At 35.5% G+C, this 21,502-nt stretch overlaps 1 protein-coding gene across 3 annotated transcripts in view; it reads right to left on the bottom strand.

The window, feature by feature from the left end:
• The window catches only part of Znf385d (zinc finger protein 385D), a 975,601-nt gene that overhangs the window by 302,767 nt on the left and 651,332 nt on the right, over positions 1 to 21,502 (bottom strand). For all 3 annotated transcript variants that reach the window (XM_074043826.1, XM_074043825.1, XM_074043823.1), the window contains exon 3: positions 12,399 to 12,482. In XM_074043826.1, the coding sequence (XP_073899927.1) occupies positions 12,399 to 12,482 (84 nt within the window). The remainder of the gene's footprint in view (positions 1 to 12,398; positions 12,483 to 21,502) is intronic.

Here is a 21,502-nt window from a genome sequence, read left to right as displayed (position 1 = left end):
CTCCTAAAGGAACCTCTAACTAGATATACAGACACCAAGAGTGGATGAAAACTGAGTTGCTCACCACTTATTGTAAACTCCAACTTATGAAGTCATTTAAACTTCTTATTCACTCACTGTTTTAACAAATATTCATCAAATACTCACTCGCCAAGCATTATGCTAGGGATTAGAGACTTAGGAATGACCAAGATAGATCCCTGAAGTACTGGAGTACATGGTTTTCTCTGCAGAGCAGGTACTACAATGAAAAGTGGATCGATGGCTACACTAGTCTAAAGAGATGGGCAGAAAAGAGAGAGACAGGTAGACAGGTGGAGAAGTTAAAGAAGGACTTTTGAGAATTTGACAGCTAAATGGTAGAGTTGGGGTAGTTTGGTATTCGTCAGACAAAAAGGAAGAACACACAGGTATAGTTAACAACATATGCAAAGACTAGAAGACAAAAATCATGGAGACAAGAACAAAATGGTTCTTGAGAAGGGATGGCGAGGACAATATTAAAGAACTAGATAGATGGGACAGGACATCAGGAGACAACCATGAACCTGCAAGAAGGATGGTGAAAACCACAAAAGGTATTTAGAAAAGAGACAGATACAGAATGTAGACTAGTTAACCAGTAAGCATTTTGTGGAAATAAGACTCATATGATCATAGGACTTTGACATAAGCAGGGTATAATCTGTGATCTCCAGCACTAGTTACAGTTTTCCTTTGTATAGATTTCATATTTTCCTGCCAGTAATTTAATCACAGAAACCAAGGAAAATAAAACAGAACTTTGCATGGCTGGCCTAGCCAGCGGCCACCACCTACTTAGCCAGTTTTAGGGTAGCTTCTCTAGTTGTCCTGGAGTCTGAGCATTAAATACTGAATGAATGCTGATCAGCTGATTGTCTGACAACTGACCCAGTTTAGCCTTTAGATGACACCATCAGCGTGCTGTATAGACTGAATTCTGTGCCACACACTTATTGGCACTGAGAGTCTTGAAGGAAAATGGATGGTAAGAATGACAACTCAAGGCAAAAATCATTGTTGTTTATGTTTGTGTGCAAGTTGTAGAATAACTGGCTCCAAAGCTCAGTTATTTTCAATTTCTGCCTTTCTCCTCCCTACAACTTTGTAGACTTACTTTTGTCACATTATGAATGACCTCGTTTTGAAGATCCTCAAGCACTCAGAAGTATTCTTAGACTGAAATTACCCCTACTTGCCTCAAGTGAATGAAGACTGAGATATATATAGTGGCCAGAAATGTCTTATTTTTTCTTTTAAGTTTAATAAGTAAGGTTTTTTCCTAATCACAGTATTTCTGACAAAGTAAGCTGTTTCTTTTATTTCAGAAATACAAATGCATCAGTTTTTCTGAAAGATGCATGTATAGCACCTCCACACAATATATATGTTTGAATGCATGAACATGTGAGTGTCTGCATGTATGTATATTTTAGATTTTACCATCTTACTTTCCTAGAAATATAAGTAAGGCATCAATATTGATGGGAAATGTATGGAACTCTGACATGTTTCAGAGCAGGTGCAAGTCGTGCTCCTCTCTGGGGAAACTCCTCTCCAATATGAAGTATACAGGGCTTACTCACTCTTGAACATAACTGATTTGATTAGCATGACCCTTCAAAAAGGATTTTCTGAAACTGATGACCAAGGCTGAGCTAGTGTGGTGTAGTTTGTAAAGATGAACTGACACAATTATGTTTGCTATCAAAACACAAACTAAGGAGAGAGAGCGAAGGAACTTCTTAATGATGATGGGCCCTGAGCTACTAAAACATAAAGTCTCAATCTCAGAGATTCATGTGAGAGAGAAAGTGATAGAGAGAAAAAACTGGGAACCAGATGGAGAAAAAGGAGACATATTCTTATAACTAGGTTTTGCTTATTCAATTGTTTTGTTTTTACATTTAGCTTTTCAGTAATCTCATGCTTTCACAGAATAAAATTTAATGTCTCTATTCCTCCAATAGTAGTATCTTTTATTATACACTAATTAAGTGGAAGAAATTCACTTGACTGGCACTAAGGAGGAGTTATTGTCAAGAATTTTATACCAGCCTATCAATTATTTCTCCCAAACAAGAGAAAATAAGATTGCAGTGCAGTAAAAAAGGGAAGATGGAAGCCTATTGGAAAAGGATGAATCAGTTATGTTTGGGGAAGGGAGGCCAAGCGCAATTGGAAGTGAAGTAACATAGTTAGAGGATTAACAATACCACCTTCTACAAGGAACACATAATGGCTTCCAACTCTGTACATGAAAGAACTATTGTCTTCTTACCTTTATCTTCTAGTGGTAATTTGTGGAAATTTATATGTAAATGAGGAAAGTAAAGGTCTTTGATGCTTAATGTCAAAATGTACCATGAATTCCTTATTTTTAGGTATGTTTTTCTGATGAACGAATCTTTTCTAAGAGTGATGAAGAATTGTGTCTTTAGACACAACAGATGATTGATCTCCTTATGAGTATAGAGATGCTTATTGATGTGTTAGAACCATAAATAATGACCTTGCTCATAGATTGAGCCAATGTCAGCACACTTTTTAGGCATGAGTTTACATTTTGTAAATGTTATTTTGTTGACTATGTGTAACATGGACTCACCGATTCTGCCCCTTATCTCAATTTCTGGTAGCTCACTATAGATCTGCTATAAGATACTAATCTTAAGGGAGATTTTGCAGGATAACAAAGAATATTTTTATTAAAATTAGAGTATGGGAACTCTAATATGAAAATCAGTTTTAGCATAGAGGATAACAGAGAAATAAATAATGAAGACAAGAAAAATAAGGTAAAATACATGACATTTTAAAAAAGGTATTTCAAATGGAATAAAAGTAGAATGAGAGAATATAATGAGTTAGAAAGAGGGAGAAAGTAGTGAAGGCCCTTAAAATCAAGAGCTTATCGTTAAAATTGTATTTACCAGAAAAATCATCTGTAGTCAAACCAATTTACTTGAAAGGATTTATGGCTATAGGCAAAGAGCAGAGCCAGATGACATTCTATTAATATAAATCTTGCCTAATCCAATGCTTGACTCAAGTTGTGGGCTTTAAGGCCATATATTATGTAGTTATCAGATATAAGATCCTTTCAAATCCAGTCTGTTCTTTTTGCTCATAAAAAGTGGCTAAATCACATATAAACACCTCCTTCCACATATACACATATATGCATTCACACTCACCCTTGGTACTGCTGTTGAAGCCTGAGTTGAAATGAAATTCAGTAACAAATATTATCAGTTGAGATTCTTTCAGAAATCACACTTTCTAGAGAAATGTGAAGACAATGTAAGATAGGCATTTTTCAAAAGACTAAAGCTACATGTTTCTCAGGTTTGTACAATCATCCTACAAAATACATTTCTCTTTTTGGCTCATATCCCTCTCATATATGATAAATTTCACCCATTTGCAATCAAGTTTAGATGACACTTCTTCCAAAGCATCTCATGGCTTCTAATAACCTATCTTTGAGCTTTCTCAGCACTGTCTTCTCAGTGATTGCACAGTAAATTGCTTCCAGAGTACTTCCTAGCTCTTTGGTAGACTCTAAGATTTCTGAAGGCAGATTCTATGGCAAATTCATCACTGTATCTCTAGGGTTGTTTGTGTGATTCACAGTAGGTGTAGATATGTATTGGTACATACCTGTATGTAGATGGGTGGGTGGATGGATGGATGGATATTGAATAGAGAGAGTTTGAGAGGAGAAAGTGAGACAAAAGATTGGAAGAGGTGGAAGTAAAAGGATTATATTTGTCATGACATGGTAGTTGAAGATATTCAATAATAGATACTTATGACCTTTCTTTTGGAACATTTTAGTAATTTAAGCGAACTTTCTTTATAATGTCAGGTTAAGGCACAGGAATGTATGTAATATTTTTATATTACCAAAAGCATCCATAGTACATACAAATGGAAGAGCCCTTTTATCATACAGTCCAGCACAAACTTAAAAGAATACTTTTAGTTTTACATTGTTACAATTTGCTGTACTTATCCACAGAAGTGTAATCTAAGCATGAAAAAACTGTGAAAACGTGCTCACCTCTCACTTCTGGCCTCGTTATGTGTAAGAATGACTACTAAAGGGAAATACATTCTTTCTCCTTTTCCTAATATCATTTAATATGAAGAGTAAAAACATCCATCAGACAGTTGTTTGTTCTTGGAACACATAACATCACAAAAAGAGATTTTCTAATCATGGGGAGGCTCTTCAGGAAAGCCTCTACTTTATGTTCTTCTGGTTTCTTTTATTATAGTATTAAGGTTTGAGCTCAGGACCACACATGTGTTAGACAGGTGCTCTACCATTTGAGCCATTTCACCAGCCCAATACCTTTATTTTCTTAATGTCTGTGTCATTACAATTTACAGCCTCACAATCTAGGCAGTTTAGGCAATTTTCTACTATTATTTAACCTCAATAATTCTATGAAACTGTTTCTCAAACCTGATTTATTGTTCAGTGGTATGACAAAAACTGGGCTGGGTAAACGCAAGGGTCAAGATTGGTATTAGCTATGAGATGTGGTCAGAGATGAGAAGGTCAAAAATGAACCCTAAATGTCTTACAGGTCTGAACCAAGGTTATTACAATAGAAGGGACATTAGGCTTCCTGGGCTTGATGACAAGTAGAATGCTGTAATAGTTTGGATTAACACTGATCCATGATTGAATCTAAGCATTGCCATGAAAGTTACTTGACCTTTTGAGATTTTAGTTCTCATCAGTAAAACAGGGTTAATAATCCCTGCTTTTCTTTGTGGTTTTGGCCAATTAGATCACTTAGGAGGCTATCATCAGTATTAATCAGACCTTAATAGCATAGTGCTAATTTACATAAATTTAAGATAATCATACTAATGCAAAAAAGAAATTTACTATTGAGGATTCTGGAAAGATGGCAGCATGAGGAACAGCAGGAATCTGTCCTCTCACCTAGACAATGGTGGCAGAATCTGATGTGATTGCTTTCCAACCCTGAAGTCTACTGAAGGCTTGGAACTTTAAGGAGTAAAGGATGCTTGAGCAATAAATTGCCCTTATTTTTGATCAATCTCAGCTCAGCAGAGAAGCAGCTATGCATACCCCACCCCTAGACCAATGGCAAGCCGCTGTGCACTGCCTCCCAGAGTGGCTTGTAGATAGTCTGCAGGAACCAGATGGGAAAATTGACCATTTCCTCTGAATATCAGGACTATGTACTATGATCAGTAGTTGAATGCTGCTTCTGATCACAGAGATGCAGAAAGAGATGGGCAGACTTTGCTATTTCATCTGCTCCTATTGTTTCAGTACCCATCCCCCTGTTAAAATAAGTTGCTGGAGATTTAAAGGACCAGTACTTTCTATCTTTGTTTTTGAAATCTTTTTCCCTTATGAGAATCAGATGGTAAAGTCTAGAACATTAAAAACAATTCTACATATGAAAGTAACCATGAGTGCCCAGGGACAGGGACAAGGCACATACTAAGGAAAGACCCAAAGATCCAAGAAGAACTTAAGTTATTCCTCGGGTTGATTCTTGGCACAGGAATAGCCTACAACAATTAAAAAAAAAAAAAAAAAAGCAAACGAGCAGAGAAAGCGTCTTACTTTAGAATACAACATTATTTCCTGCAAATGTCCAGTTTTCAACAATAAAAAAGCACAAGGAATACAAACAAGTAGGAAAGTATGGCACATTTAAGAGAAAAAAAGGAAGAAACACTGTCTAAAAATAGTTTATGTCAAGTCTACTAGGCAAAGACTAAAACAGTCAAGGAATTGAAGAAAGACTTTGAAGTTTAAAACAATATGGATAAAAACCTAAGAAAAAGCCAAACAGAAATCCTGGAGTCAAAAGTTATAATAAGTGAAACTGAAAATTCACTAGAGGGATTCAAAAGCAGTTTGAACAGGACAAAGAATCAGTGAACTTGAAAAATAAGACAATGGAAATTATCCAGTCTGAGAAACAGAAAGGAAAAACATTGAAGAATAATAAACAGAGTTTGAAGGACACATGGACACCATCAAAAGAAGAGACTGAAAGGCACGGAAAAAACATTCAAAGAAATAATGGCTGAAAACTTCTCATAGTTGATGAAACAGTTGGTTATAAATAGCTCAATGGGCTACTAGCAAGATGAAATCAAAGAGAACTACAGGGAGAGATACAATAATCAAATTTTCAAATGTTATTAGGCCTAAAACTACATACCAAAAGTAACTCAAATGAATCAAAGACATAAAACCATATGACTTAGAAGAATACAGAGAACCAATTTTTATGTCATTGGATTTGAAAATGATTTATTAGATAAGACACTAAAGTCATAAGCAACAAAAGAAAAAGTAGTCAAATATAACTTCATCAAAAATTTAAAAAAATTTGTTCAAGACACTTTCAATAGACTAACCATGTAAAACACACAAGAATGTATTTGTAAATCATATATTTGATAATGGATTAACATTCAGAATATATTAACAATACCTCAATCCAAACAATAGACAACAAATAACTTGATTCAAAAATGGACGCAGTAACTAAACATTTCTCCAAAGAAAATATACAAATGCCTAACAGTTCATTCAAAGATGCTCAATATCATTAATCATTAGGAAATACAAATCAAAACTACACTGGGATACCATCTCACACCCATTAGGATGGAAAAAAATAGAACATAAATATTGGTATGATGTGGAAAAATTGGCATTCTTGTGCACTGTTGGTGAGGATATAAAATGGTATAGCCAACGTGGAGAGCAGGAGAGTGATTACTCAAAAAATTTAAAACAGAATTAGTATATGGTCTAGCAATTCCACTTCATGTATATACCCCCCCAAAAAAAAAGAAAATTGAAAATAGAGTCCAAAATTGAAAGTAGAGTCTTGGCACTTGACTATTAGTCAACTGCCTGTCCTTAGCTTCCTTTGGGTGGGGTAACTAGATTTTTACAATTACTAATCACTTCTGCTTTAATAAAAATCTAACTTTTGCTTAAATAAAACCTGCTGTTTAAAAAAAAAACAAAGAAAACAGAGTCTCAAAGATATATTTATAAAGGTATGTTCACAGCAGCATTATTCACAAGTGCTAAAACTTGGAAGCAGCTCAATGTTCATGAGTAGATAACTGGATCAGCATATATATGGTATATACACAGAATGGAATATTACTCAGTCTTAAAAATGAAGGCCATTCTGATATGTACTACATACTGTGTGATTCCAAATGCTGTGTGATTCCACTTTTGAGGTAGTTAAAGTATTTGGAGTGGTCCTAGAGACATAAAGTACAATGATAGTTGCTAGGGGCTGGGTAGGAAGAAGGAGAGTTACTCAATTAAAACAGAACTTCAGTTTTACAATACAAAAAGTGTACAGAGATGTATGATGGTATGTTTAGTACCACTGCACTATAAACTTTAAATTAAAAATACTGTTTTGTGCTATCATGCCTGACAAATTTAGACTTCTCTATTTTTCTCTCCTGAGTGATTTTCTCTTTTAAAAAAATAGGCATTGAATTGTAATAGGAGTTCACCTGAACCTGTCCCTTGTTCCTCTTCACTTCCTTTTGCCGTCTGCCCTCCTTAATCCTTTTTGGTGAGGACTATCCTTTCCTCAGGAGAGCAAAGTCTATTGTGGGCTTCCTACCACAACAGAAGAGGAAAATGAAGACCCTGCCTATGCTTGGACTTCCTGCCTATTGTCTTTCTGTACCTCCAGTTTTTCTCCTATAAATTCTCTTTGTACCCCAAAACCTTTTGAGATAGGCATATGAAATGGAGGGTCTCCCCTGTCTTCTTCAACAAACAACTTTGAACAAAACTGTTTCCTTCCACCAACTTCTGTTCTGGGTTTTTGGTTGAACAATCATAAGTATGCACCTCAGATTCTGGTAACAAAAATAGAAGCAATATTTTTAAAAAAGAGAGGCCAGTGAAATACTCTGAAGGGAACAGGAAAGAGGAAATAGAAAGAAGAGTCTCCATTCCATTGAATCACAAGTCCCGAATTAAAAAAAAAAAATCCTTAGGAAAGATATTATGGCAAGTGCAGATATGGAGGGAATGGATTGATTTGAGAAGTATTCAAGAGATTTTGTTGACTGTCGGTGGTGATGGGGTTGATTAAGGAGCAGATGTGATTAAGTATAACTGGCTTTCCTAATTTAGTAGGTACTGATGTGGAACTTGGAGAAGGTTGAAGATGTCCAGTCTAGAGGTAAGTTAGCAAGTTTGGATAAGACATTTGTGATGCTTTTTAAATAGGAAAAAGAAATGACATCAGACAGTTGAACAAAGGATCTAACGTGGAGGATAGGTCGAGGTTATGGTGTGCTGGTCAATGTTTAACAACTGGCTTTCCAGGGACAGAAAGCCCTGACTTGCAGCATTTACCAGTCCCCTCAACACACCAAATTCATGGTCTAAGTACAACCAGAATAGCCTAAGAAGCAATGAGCAGAATTGGCACCTGAGAGGAGGTGCATGTCAGCTCCATCACCAAAGGGTTGACACAAAAAAGTGTCGAGTAACTTCTACATGGGGAATGGCTTTTAATGTCCTTTGCTTCTGTGTTACTGTGTTTCTTTTTTAATTAATTGTTTGTTGTAGAGTTGCACAGTATTTGCAAGAAGAATTGGCATCTTTTCCCTAAATCGGTCTATAGCTGTCACTCTTGGCACCTGCATATCTTGTTTCTTCATAAGGTCACCTGAAAGTGAGGGTAGATGAAGAATCGCTTCTGCTTACAAAGGAGAGAATGGAGGTGCTGCTTCTATGCTCAGGGGAAACTAAACTTTCAATGAACCTATTTGCATCTAATGTACTTCCTCTGATAGACTCTTCCAGCAATCAGCAACCTATATTGTATCTAATTTCCAAATTTCAGTCCTCCATAACTTTATCATAAATGTTTTGGTTATTTGTGAATCATTTACTCCTCAAAAGCTTTGATAAAATTAAATTTTTGCACTGAAATATATGAGGTATTGAGTGACTGGAAGTAATTAATTATGTTATTATTGATTTTAGAATATGCCTTTAGAGTACATTTTTAGATTGTCTAAGCTATAATTAATATACATTTTTCCAGAGCTCATTTTATACATAGAACTTTTCACTAATCATAAAATTAAGACATACTCTGCTTAAAAAACTTGAAAAAATGTAAGTGGGAAAATAAGTACTGATAACCCAGATACAAAAGCTATTAATAATGTTTCTTTTCATATAGTCAACTACAGAGTTTATATACATTATGGCATATATTGTTTACATATTAAATATTTGAATATGTATTTCTTTATATTCTGAAATTTTGTTAAGCATTATATTACCAATGTCTTCCCTACATCATTAAAATTCTACAAAACATAACCTTGATAAAATATTATTCTCTGATTTTAGTGCATCATATTTACTTAAAAATTTTTAAATTTTTGGACAATTAGAGGTTCCCAAGATGTTATTACTATGAATAAAATGGCAATGGACAAACTCTTCCATTAGTTTTTGGTCTTATTTTTCATTATTCTTTGAAGAAAGCCCAGAAATGTAATTTCTGGGTTAGGGTAATACTGCTGCAGAGAATGTTGGTACACGCTGTGCAGTTGCTTTCCTGAAAGACTGTACCAGTTTACAATCACATCAGCACTGAACATGAGTGTAACTGGTATTGAATAATTATCTTCAAAGAAGAAATTTGTGTGTGTGTGTGTGTATGTTCATATCACATCTGACAACATTTCATTGTTATTTGCATCTGTTTATTCAAACTGGAGTTTGAATTCAGAGCTGCTCTTTTGCAAAGCAGGTGTTCTTCCACCTGAGCCACACCGCTAGTACATTTTGCTCTGGTTGTTTTGGAGATAGGATCTTGTGAACTATTTTCCAGTTTGGCCTTGAACTGTGATCCTCCCAATTTCAGACTTTCAGGCAGCTAGGAGTACAGGCCTGAGCCCTAGAGCCCAGCTTACATTTATTTTTCTTTAAGCTAATGTTTTTTTCTTATATAGAAGAAATGTGTGTGTGTCTTTCTCTTGATATCCCCTGATCATTTTTTCGCTTCTGATCAGTGTTTTACCTAAGGAATCTAACATAATTTTACAGGTAACTGAAATAATAAACTTTGAGCTTCTGGGAATATAATTTGTAAATGGAGCATCAGCCATTACTATAAAAAAGGAAAATAAAGATAAACTAGGAATAGAGAGAAATGATGTTTACAAGTCACAATTATACAAAGCAAAAAGAAACCTTACCCGTTATGATGTTTGAACCCCATAGGAGAGGTGCATTTGCTACTGTTAGACAGAAACTGACATTCTTCTCTTGTCCAAGGACACAGTTGGATTTTAGAGCATAGACTTGGTAAGGAAAGGTTCTCCACCCCCTTTCCATTGCTGTTGAGAGGTGCTGCAGAGGAATCCTTGCAAACAATTGCTGTGAGCTTTAGATATGATTTTCTAATAGTCTTTTGGTCTCCAAAACATGCTACTTCCTCAGCCTTTACCCCACATGGGATCATGTTGCCAACAATGTCTTTGGGATAAATTTGAATTCATCAGGCTTGAGTTTAATTACATTATGTAAACTAGGAAATATCCCCAAGTAGGTTTTAAGGGACTAGCTTTTGCATGCAACTGTGAAGTTCTTGTTTTGTTTAAAATATTTGCATTTTGATAAATCCACTCTGACTCTCCACATCCTCTTTAAATGCCCTCTCTTTCTGACATTTGAGAATGTGAGAGAAGGTGGGCAAAAGTGCCATTTCCATGAGTTATCCCAACACCATGGGAATTCTAATCAGAGTATTCTCAGACAGTGCTTGGAGAAGAAAGGCTTTCACAATGATCAGACAAAGAGCAAGGAATCATTTGAAGCGCTGTATGGACTTCACAGATTCATTATGATATTTTTGAAACTGAGTTAAGATGCATCATGACATTTGAAAGATTGTATTACTGGTCCTAACTCCCCCCACCCCCCTTCCTCATCTGTACGCCCTTTGCAATGTAACTTTGTAAGTCTAATAGGAATGCTTTAGTTTGGACTTGTGTGTTCACCAGTTCGATAGAATGGAGTGTGCCATATTTCACCCTGGCAAACCTGGTCCAAGGAGAATGAGAGGCACATGGAACACAGACACTCCACATTGCACCTGGCTTTGTAGCTACCTTGAGAGACAGAGCTGCCCAGCAGTCACAGCTGGAAGCAAACACATCCAGCTGAGCCTTTAAAGCCTACCTCAATCGAACACAAAAGATTAGCCACATGTGGCCAATAATAGAAATCATCAACAATTACTGTTTTAAGTTAAGGAGTTCTGGAATGGCTTGTTAAATAGCAACAGCAAACTAATACAATACTCTTGAAAGTTTTAGCGACTTACAGCACTCAATGCAAAAAATTTACAAATCTCCTTAGTGAGGAAAAAAGTCTACTGGTGATGTTTAATCTTCCCTGTTTTTATTTGCAGTTCCAGAGATGTGCCTCCCACTTCAACTTTTTATTTATTGGATTTTAAAGAAACACTCCTTACCCAAAATATACTTGTTTTTTCCTTCAATACACCTAGCCATCTCTCTTCAAAGCTCCTCCCAAATGCCTCTCGTTTTTTCCCTACCCACAGAGATGCAAAACGCTTGAGTGAAAAGAGGCAATGATTGAGTTCAGAAATAAGGCAAGCCTTCCATTTCCTATTCATCTCACGGGCAATCTAAACATCGAAGCACTCCATAGTCAATCAGGCAAGCTCTCATTGCCAGCTCTTGAAAGATGCAAAGAAACAATTTTGATTCGGGGCATGGCTCAAGAAAAACAAAAATCTACAATCACAGAAAAACATATACATGCACCTGTCTTAAATGAGGTCTTAAAAATCACATCATTCATCTTTATATCATTTCCAATTCCTCACAATACAAAAAGATTGTCACATTTCTTTTATAATTTAAAAATAATTGTAAAATCTAAATTATTCAAATGATTGTATTGGGATTTGGTTTAACCAAAATCCATAAGCTATTTGTGGCTCAGTGTTTTATAAACAGCCATCAAACTCAAGGAAAAATATTGTGATGAAATTACTATTTTAGTGAAACAAAATTACCATCTGGCACATAGTCGGGAGCATTACATTACATTATATAAGGGCCAAATCCTATTAATATATCTGCTTTTCTAAAGACAACAAAACTAGCTTATTTCTGCAACAGAGCTAAGAGAAAGAGGTTGGGGTCAAACCCCCTTAGGAAGTGATGAACTGGTGACTGATTTGTAGAGAGGCAAAGATCAACCCCAGCCATGGTTAGGATATGGGCAAATGCCTGGGTTTCATCACCCGCAAACGTACCAGTGTCAGCTCCAGTGTCAGCTCTCAGGAAATCAGAGGGACTTAGCATCACTGGGCATTTCAGCCTTCCAGCTGCAAAACATTCTGTGAAATGAAATCGAGCAATTTAAGTCAAATCAATTTCTATCCAATGATCATAATCCCCCAATGGTTCAAAAGTTTATATACTACTGAAACATCTAACTAGCACACATGGAGAAATCATATACTGTAGTTACTTTTCTCTGCTTTCTAAAAATGTAAGGGAAAAAAGAGGGTGGAGTGTTGTCTTTCTATAAATTGTCTGGCCTAGAGCATCATTTACTCTAATAAATACAGTAAAATTACTCTAATACAATACAGTAAAATACATTTACTGTATTGTAAATGTGTTAAAAGATAATTTGAAAACCTGTCATAATTACTGAGTTGAGTATGTTGAGTTTATACAATAACCATTTCTGAAAATTGGGAATATGAATTATTTTTCTGACAGTTTTTTTTTATCTTGGATGAAAAAGAAGGGGGGGTGGAATTAATATTCACTGAATAACTTCTGAATGCCACAGGCTTTACATATGTAACTCAGTGGAATAAAGTAAAATGGGTAAAGAGGAAGTAAGGGCACATCCACTTAGAACTGCAAGGTCCCTGATGTCCAGACATTTGTACTTTCTGAGTTTGGGCTTTGATTTAGCAGATTCTATATTTTAGTGAAAAGTTCAGAGATCTATTACTTCAATTATTCCAGATAACTTTTTATTTATTTATTTATTTTTGTTAAGCATACTATATATTTCTCATGAATTCGTCCCAAAATACATTTGCATTAATAAAAAAGACTCAGAAAAAACTCTGGCTCCAAATGTAATTTCCAGGCATTGTCTTCTAAGGCTGCCTTGATCACTCACAAGTGTAAAGAAAGATTGAGTTCCTTGCAAAGTGATTTTCAGGAGTTGATGAATGAGTTGATGAATGGGTTGTGTTAGTGAATGGCTCACATTCATATACTAACACACAGCCAACTACAAGTGAATAAAAGACTCCAGAGAGCCACCATTGGTGGCATTAAGAATAACAAATGCACAACACTTATTATGTGCCCTCCAGTTTTAAATACGTTAACATGCATTAACTTCCTTTATCTTTTTAACAATCTTATGAGACAAGTGTCACCCACTTGAAAGGAAAATAATAGATGAACAGAAAGCTCACAGCCACTATCACTGTACTTTCTACCAGGGGACTCATGGTGCAGTTTACTCAGTTTTCTTCTGACATTTCCCTCTCTTCTTTACCTGCCTTTACTTCTACTGCCCAGCCTGCAATGTCTTCAGTCTGTATGTTTTCCTTATTTGGAAACAATATACATTTGTATTATTTACTGAAAAATATGAATGTATTCTTTTAATGAGTTTCCTTATGTCTTTCTTTCATGAGTTTGCCGAGTCTCCACATTTCCCTTCTCTTAGAACACTTAAGAGATGTTAGGCACTGATAATAGTTCACTTACGAAAGTTCCTTGAGGACACACAGAATCTTTCAACAGAGTACGTCCACTTATGCGTTAGTCCCTTTAATAGCATTCTAATAGGGTAACCCATAGGATCTGCAAGAGGCTGCATTATCCTCAAAGAAATTCCATTTTCTCCCACTTATACCCAAGGAAACATTTTTGGAACCATTTGCATCAGTGACCAATAGCAATATTCACATGTTAACAGTAGCAATGACAAAACCAAAACCATCCTGTGAGGTCCATCCAGTATGATAGCTCTTGTTATTTTCAAAACTGAAAAAGCAATTAATTCAGACATCAGCATTTGAAACAAATCAATTTAATAAATAGACTGTAACTGAGAAATTTTGAGGCAATGATTTCAATGGATTCCCTCAGATTAGAATGGAGAAGCTAAGGAGATTATAATCAAGAGAGGAAACCCCAAAGAGATAGGTAAAACTGGCTATGCTATTATTTAAAAAAAAAAAAAAAACCCACAAAGGTACAATATAAATATGAAGTTTTGGAATAAGGTAAATATATCTTTTTGTTAGCATATAATATTTGTACAGGGGATACATTGTGATATTTACACATAAGCTTACAATATATCTTAGTTACATTTACCCCTCCATTATTCTCCCTCCTCCCCTATTCCCTCTTCTTAGAACAATTTGAAAGGTTTCGTTCTTCTGTTTTCATATATGAATACAAAAATATATCTTTCATCAAAAGACAAAGGAAAGGGTAAAGGATAGACTTCAGAAAGAAAACATAAACATTTTTAGAGAAAACATTGTCAGAAAGGATGAGAGGCAGAAAGAAGTTTACACCTCTCTTTTCTATGTACGATGGGTAGCCTTTTTATATCTATATGAGACGACACATAAAATATGCCAAAATTCTTAAATTATTTCAACTTCTCTTAGACTTCATTCCAAAAGAAATTGTGTGCAGCAAATATTACATGTATCAAAACCTAGGAAAGCTTTTTGAGTAATGGCTACTTTAAAAGCCATTTGGGACAAGTGTTTCATGAATCCTGACTCCAATAACACCTCATATTAATTCAGGCCAGAGTATGACTAAGGATCTCTTGCTGTTCTTGACAACATTAGTCAGATACCTTGAACAACACTTAAGTCTTTGTTATGACTCCCAAACTCATAACATCAAAGATTATAAATATCTATGAAGCATGGATTTTGGAAGCTCATTCCTTCATAGAAAAGTTACAAGTTGACTTCTTGGCCCACAGGTCAAGAGCATCAAGTAATTATCCTCTCCAGCAATACCATTTGACTCAGAAAGAAACTTTAGCAATAATGGGAGAGCAGGAAGGGCTAAATGGGGGATGGAACCACTAGCAAATTTTATCACTTCTCAGACTGATGAAAATTGCCTCCGTCAATAAAATCACACTTGGTTTTCTTAGCAGCATTCATAAGGGGGAAACTCATCCATATCAGTTGACTAAAACTCTCTGCTCCTATTCTGTCATGATAAGGGACTCATTTCATGACTTGGAACAAAGACTGAAGCTCTCTCATCATATAATGTGCCTATAGCCTAATTCATTAAGAGAGATGCTGTCCTGCTTTTCCTGGACATCAATAACTAATTCTGTAAGAGCTCTGCATATGTGTCTATCAATTTTGGTCTACTCAGCAAGGAAGAAAGTGCCAAGTGGAAAGGCATCAACATAAACTCTCCAGGCTCAAAACCATGGGAAATGACCTACCACCTTCAGAAAGGTTAGGGCACAGAGATTTTAAACACTTTTTGTGAGGAAACTGAGCATTGGAGAGATGAAAAGATCCATTCAATGTTATCAAGTTGACTCAAATAAATAAGGTTTTAATTCAGGGCACTTTTAACTTTAACTAATTATTTTAGTTTTTACACCATGGGTAGATGTTAATTCAATTTATGGTTCCTTTTCTAATGTTTGTTTTCCTTTAAACCTCTTCAGATTTACTATCTCTGTGACTTTGAGCAGGTTGAGATTGTTTCCTTGTAAGTAAAAACATGCATCATAATATACATGACTGGTGTAACTCTATTCCACTTACCATTATCTGGAGAATTAAATTAGGCAATGATTTTATAAAATATGAACTATTACATATGCTGTAAATATTTAACAAATGTTAATTCCATATCATTATTGTTTTGGTGAAAGTGAGAAAATAAAATGTATTGGAATAATAAAAATGTAAGTCATAGTATATTTGATCAGCGGATAATGGGGAAAGTTGAGTAGGAATTCAATTTAACTCTATTTAATCTGGTCACATTACATACTAGACAATTAAGCTTACTTACCTGAAAATTCCTTATATATTTATAATTTCTTTTACACTTAGTGAGCCATACATGACTTAACTAAAATATTCAAGTTCACTTCCTGCATATAGTCCTGATCTTCATAATAATGTCTACATATATCTTCATGATTGGTCATTGACCAGTATGCATTCTTTCTCTCTTTCTCTCTCTCTCTTTTTTTTTCTCTCTCTCTCTCCTTTGGCTCATTATTTCAAGGTCATCATAGAAGAATGTAATATTTCTTTGACTAATTGTATCTAGGAACCCATATTGATTTTCTGATCACAAATACAGGGTATCTGGAACAATTTGAAAAATGAAAAATCTGGATAGGTAGTCATTGAGTAATTTAGTCAGACAAGATTTTATTGGCAAAGGATTTGGTGTGGCCAGGGCTTACATTAAATTATATATAAAACAAAGCTCTTCTACAGTGTCTCAAATACTTCTACTGAAATAGTAGTGACAGAAGACACTGAGAGGAACCTTCCATAAAAATCCTACAACTAGGAGGAGAGGGGAAATACTGTCTTCTCCTAAGAAGACATTTAGATGGTAATATATATTACCATTTGGCAAAAACATTTCCAGAGAGGTCTAATTTTGTTGAGTGATGATGAATCTAGAAAACCACTGCTAACACCAAGGGTACTCTAACAACATAGTTTATTGCAATAACACAGAGCCCTTGGAAAGCCCATTCTGTCTCACTGCAATCAGAACCAGCAGTTTCTCCTTCCTTCCTCCCACAGTATCAGGCTTCTCTTGTGGCCTTTTTGTGTGCAAGAAGAGAACCATTAGAGAAGCACAAACACACCCTTTGAAAGATGCCCTTTACAAAACATGAAATAATAAAATAGAAGCCTCAGACAAAGCCAGATGATACCCCCCCCTTATGTGGGAGATTAATTTGAACAAGAAAACATCAAAAGCTTATAATGTTGCTAGGGAAAGTTAAGCCTTTCCTAAAATATCTTGATCTACAGTCAATTCCTGTGACAAAACTAAAAATACAGCATATAAGCAAGTTCTTCCAGAAAGAAAGTTGTGGCAGTTTTTTTTTTTTTCTGGTCTCATTTTCGATCAGACCTAGTAGACCACAGTGCAGTGTTATCAGCAATGCCAGACTAATTCAGCAGGCAGTGAGGTTCTCTCACATGTGTGCTTATCAGTCTCCCATGAGAAGCTTGTCATTTAGTGCACTATGGGTATTAAGACTGAGTTACTAGGAAAAAATTCCACCAAGAACAAAACTTTAAAAATCAATAAAGAAGGAGAATTAGCATAGCTTCAAAATCTGTATGTTGAAAAGGAAACTATAATCTGCCATTGGGTAGATAGTCTTAAAAACTATCTAGGCAACCCTTAGTGTGGGATACTTAAATATTTACCTAAAAATCTATCTTTATCCTTTTTAGTGGTACCTTGAGTTTCTAAAGTTGATAGTACCTCTCCCCTGCATGCTTTAAATACAGTTATGTAACATATCGGGTTCAGATAAATGGAAGTTATAGAGAAGTTTAAATAGTTTACATTTGCCAGGCACCAGTGGCTCACACTTGCAATCCTAGTTACTCAGTAGGCAGAGATCAGGAAGATTGCAATTCAAAGCCAGCCTACACAAACATTTTGTGAGAACCTATCTTGAAAAACATCATCACAGGAAAGGGCTGGTGGAGTGGCTCAAGGTATATGCCCTGCATTTGAACCCCAGTACCAATCACAAAAAAATAGTTTACTTTTGAGTAATATACAAATATATACACACATATATATATATAGACACACATATATATTTATATATGTATGCATACAGATAAGAAAGAGAATCAGAGAAGGACTACATGAGAGAGACTAGTGGAGAAAAACTCTACCCAGGCACAAAATTTAGGGGACATCAAATTTCTCAGTAATCATCAGAAATAGTATTTAAATTAAATTAATTAATTGATTTTATTGTACAGATTAAAGATTACAACATGATGCTCTAGATGTACGGTATCCTAACAGCTACTCTCAAAAAAATCAAAATTAATGCCAGAAAATCTCAAAATTTCAAATTAAGACAAGATCCATCTTACTGATCTTTCCTCTTGCCTTAGGCTCTGTGTGGCAGTTATTGACTACAATTTTTAACTTAAAACTTTGATGTTTGGTTCACCATGAATTTCTTTACTTTTTAGTTTTTTAACATATTCTTGTTGACACATAGTAATTTTATACATTTATGGGGAACATTTCATGTGTGATATCAATTCATTTATAAAATGAGTAACTTAATTTTCTATAGCACAGATAACTATGGTTGATAACAATGGAATGTTGCAAAATAGCTAATAGAGGCTATTGTGTTTTGGTGGTATTGGGACCACCTTGGGGCCTCACACTCTACCATTTTAGCCACTTTGCCAAACCTCAAAATAGCAAATAGACAAAATTTTGTATATTCTTAACATGAAGAAATTGTAAATGTATAAGATTATATGTATTTTAACTTAAAAATTATTTAGTTAAAATTTGATTACTATTTACCTTGTGACTACTGAGGTTTTTGGTGACCCCTTGAAAGTTATAACCAAGACAAATGGTCACTCACTCACCCTATTCTATCCCTGAAAGAGAGGCACATGTGAGCTCTACACCACGTGATTCACATGTGATATCATACCTTGTTCTCTACTCCTAGTAAGGAGGTTAAAGGACTACATAGCTTTAATAATCTTCCCCAGGTCACATAACTATTAAGAAGGAAGCTAGAATGGGAACCTTTATCTGTATCATTCCTGACCCCTATTTTTCCCTAGCTTCATTGAGGAATAATTAACCTTTGGAAAAAAATATATATATATACAAATACACACATATATATGTATAAATAATGATTTAGTATGCATGTACATTGTGAAATAACCATCACAATCAACATCTCCTTCACTTCCCATAGCCACCATCTGTGTGAACACAGGAACATTGTCACCAAACATTTGCCATCTTAGCAAATTTCTAGTACAAGACACAATGCTTGTTACTATAACCATAGTAGTTTTCATTACAACTCCAGAAATGTGCATACCTGAAGCTCTATCTCCTTTAATCATAGCCTTCTCATGCACCTCCTCCATTCCTCAGCTCTTGGCAGCTGCCATTCACTCACTGTTTCTGCACATTTGACTCTGAAATTCCACACATAAGTGACAGCATGCAGTATTCTGGGCATATTCTGCATTCTTTCTCCTTTCTGTTCAGAATTATCACAACACAAATTTAATCCAACACCTCGCAAGTACCTATTTTATTCTTTAGGACATTTTCAAAAGAATTTGTGGGCAAATACAGCACTTTTGTTTTGGTGTGACCATGACCAAGGGAAGCACAATAAACTTACTTGAGTAAAATAATGAAGGTGGCAATTGCCTCCTCCCTACCCTGCTACTTAGCATCCACTCAGTAAACTCAGTACTTTATTTCTAGAGAGATTGCATTGGGCTAGAGGGTAGGAACCATGTTTGACCTTGAAAGTAAGAAAAGCTGCAAGTATTAAACATGTGGTCTATGCTTAGTGCCATTACTTCAGGATATTTTTTTTACCTGTGATTTCATTTCACCTTCCTAATATCTATGTGTGATATTGATGGTTTTTTGTTCCAACGAAGAGGTTCTCACAAGAACATAACCTGCTTAACATCACAATCATAAATGGTGGAACTGGGACTCAGACTCTAACTGTCCTGGTTCCAGGATCTGCGCAAAGAACTCTATACAGTGTTCCAAATGCTAAGTGTTGTCTCACTGACTATCCTGGGAAAGGACAGGGCACTGCATTCTGAATATGGCATGCCAGTAAATGTCCTGACCAGAGCTCAGTCCAAAAAAGCCAAGAACATGGTACTTTTCTGGGGAAGTCAGATTTTTTTTTAATCTCAATTGTTTGCTTTGGCATATTTCTGATTTTAAACACACACAATTCACAAGCAAATGGGATATAGTGCCTCCAGCAAGAATTATTCAAAAGGGTTTAATCAGAACATTTGCTCTCATTCCCAGTGCCCTGAAACTACATATCTTCTCTGAATCCATTATCTCTGAATCAATCTATGCTGGGCCATCAGTGAGAAAAAACAACTTTGGCTACCTCCCATTGTGCAAAAACTACGGTCTGGAACAGTACAACATTTGTGATGACAGAATAATAAGACCATTTATACCTTTCTGTTTGGTAATTCCAAGAACTAAGTTGCATTGAAGTCATTTTTTGTAGCATTAAGCTCTACCATGCCTGTGTACATATGCTAATGAATGAAATCAACAGATTTTTTTTGCATAAGCAAACCTTATCTTTTAAACCAGAAATAAATTCTCAAGCTATGTCTACGAATATATTTTCCTAAGCCCATGTGAACACTACTATGTTATTTTAGGAATTATACTAACAAAAAGGAAAAAGGAAGCAGGAAAAAAAAGAATGAAAAGAGAAAATTTTTCATTTACTTAAACCTAATAAGAAAATGTAGTAAGTTGAACACATATGCTTATCTTTATTTTTGCCTAAAACCAGATTTAAATGACAGCAAGGGATTAAATTTTTTTTTATTAATCCATAATGGCAAAGACATAAGAGAGCAGACAATAATACATAAGTGATGATGACATGGTGATTTGTGTTTGGAAGGGAAAGAGAAAATGAGGAACATAATATCAGATTAAGAAAAACAGAAAAATAGGAGATGAAAATAAGTATGCAGGAGGTATTGAGGAGAGAGCAGCTGGTTGAATGGCCAGACTCCATGAAGGCTCAGGAGTCAGAGGTCTGAGGTGCAGAGAGTTCTCCAACTTCTACCTTGCATAGAAGAAATGAGACCCAATGGAGAAAATAGAGTTCAAAGACTAAGTGGGGACAAGAGGCACAGAAAATGAAACAACTAAGAAGAGGGAAGCTAAAATTTTAAAAGTAGCATTTTGTGAAAGTCTGACACTGAGTGGGAATATGTACCTCTTGCACTTTCTTTAGACCTGAGTCCCCCATAGATTCCCAATCACACACATGGACAGGAAAGAGCAGAAGCTCCCCCTCAGGAGAAGCACAAAGATCCCTGGGGAATACTGCTCAGATCCTGCCATTGTAGAAGTGCCATTGGGAAGCCAGCTTTCTCCCCAGTCACCCTGCAATGAAGGTTACCAGCTCACAAGATCTGTCACCAATTTATAACACCTCATTCTTTCTTCAACCCGTGTTTGAGGAAAGTCTTCATCATGAAACACAGAGACCATGACAACTGAGAATAAAATTCAAAGAAAG

Source organism: Castor canadensis, chromosome 10 (assembly GCF_047511655.1).
Source record: "Castor canadensis chromosome 10, mCasCan1.hap1v2, whole genome shotgun sequence".
Taxonomy (NCBI): domain Eukaryota; kingdom Metazoa; phylum Chordata; class Mammalia; order Rodentia; family Castoridae; genus Castor; species Castor canadensis.
Note: the sequence above shows the minus strand (reverse complement) of the source record. Positions and strands in the feature narration are given on the sequence as shown.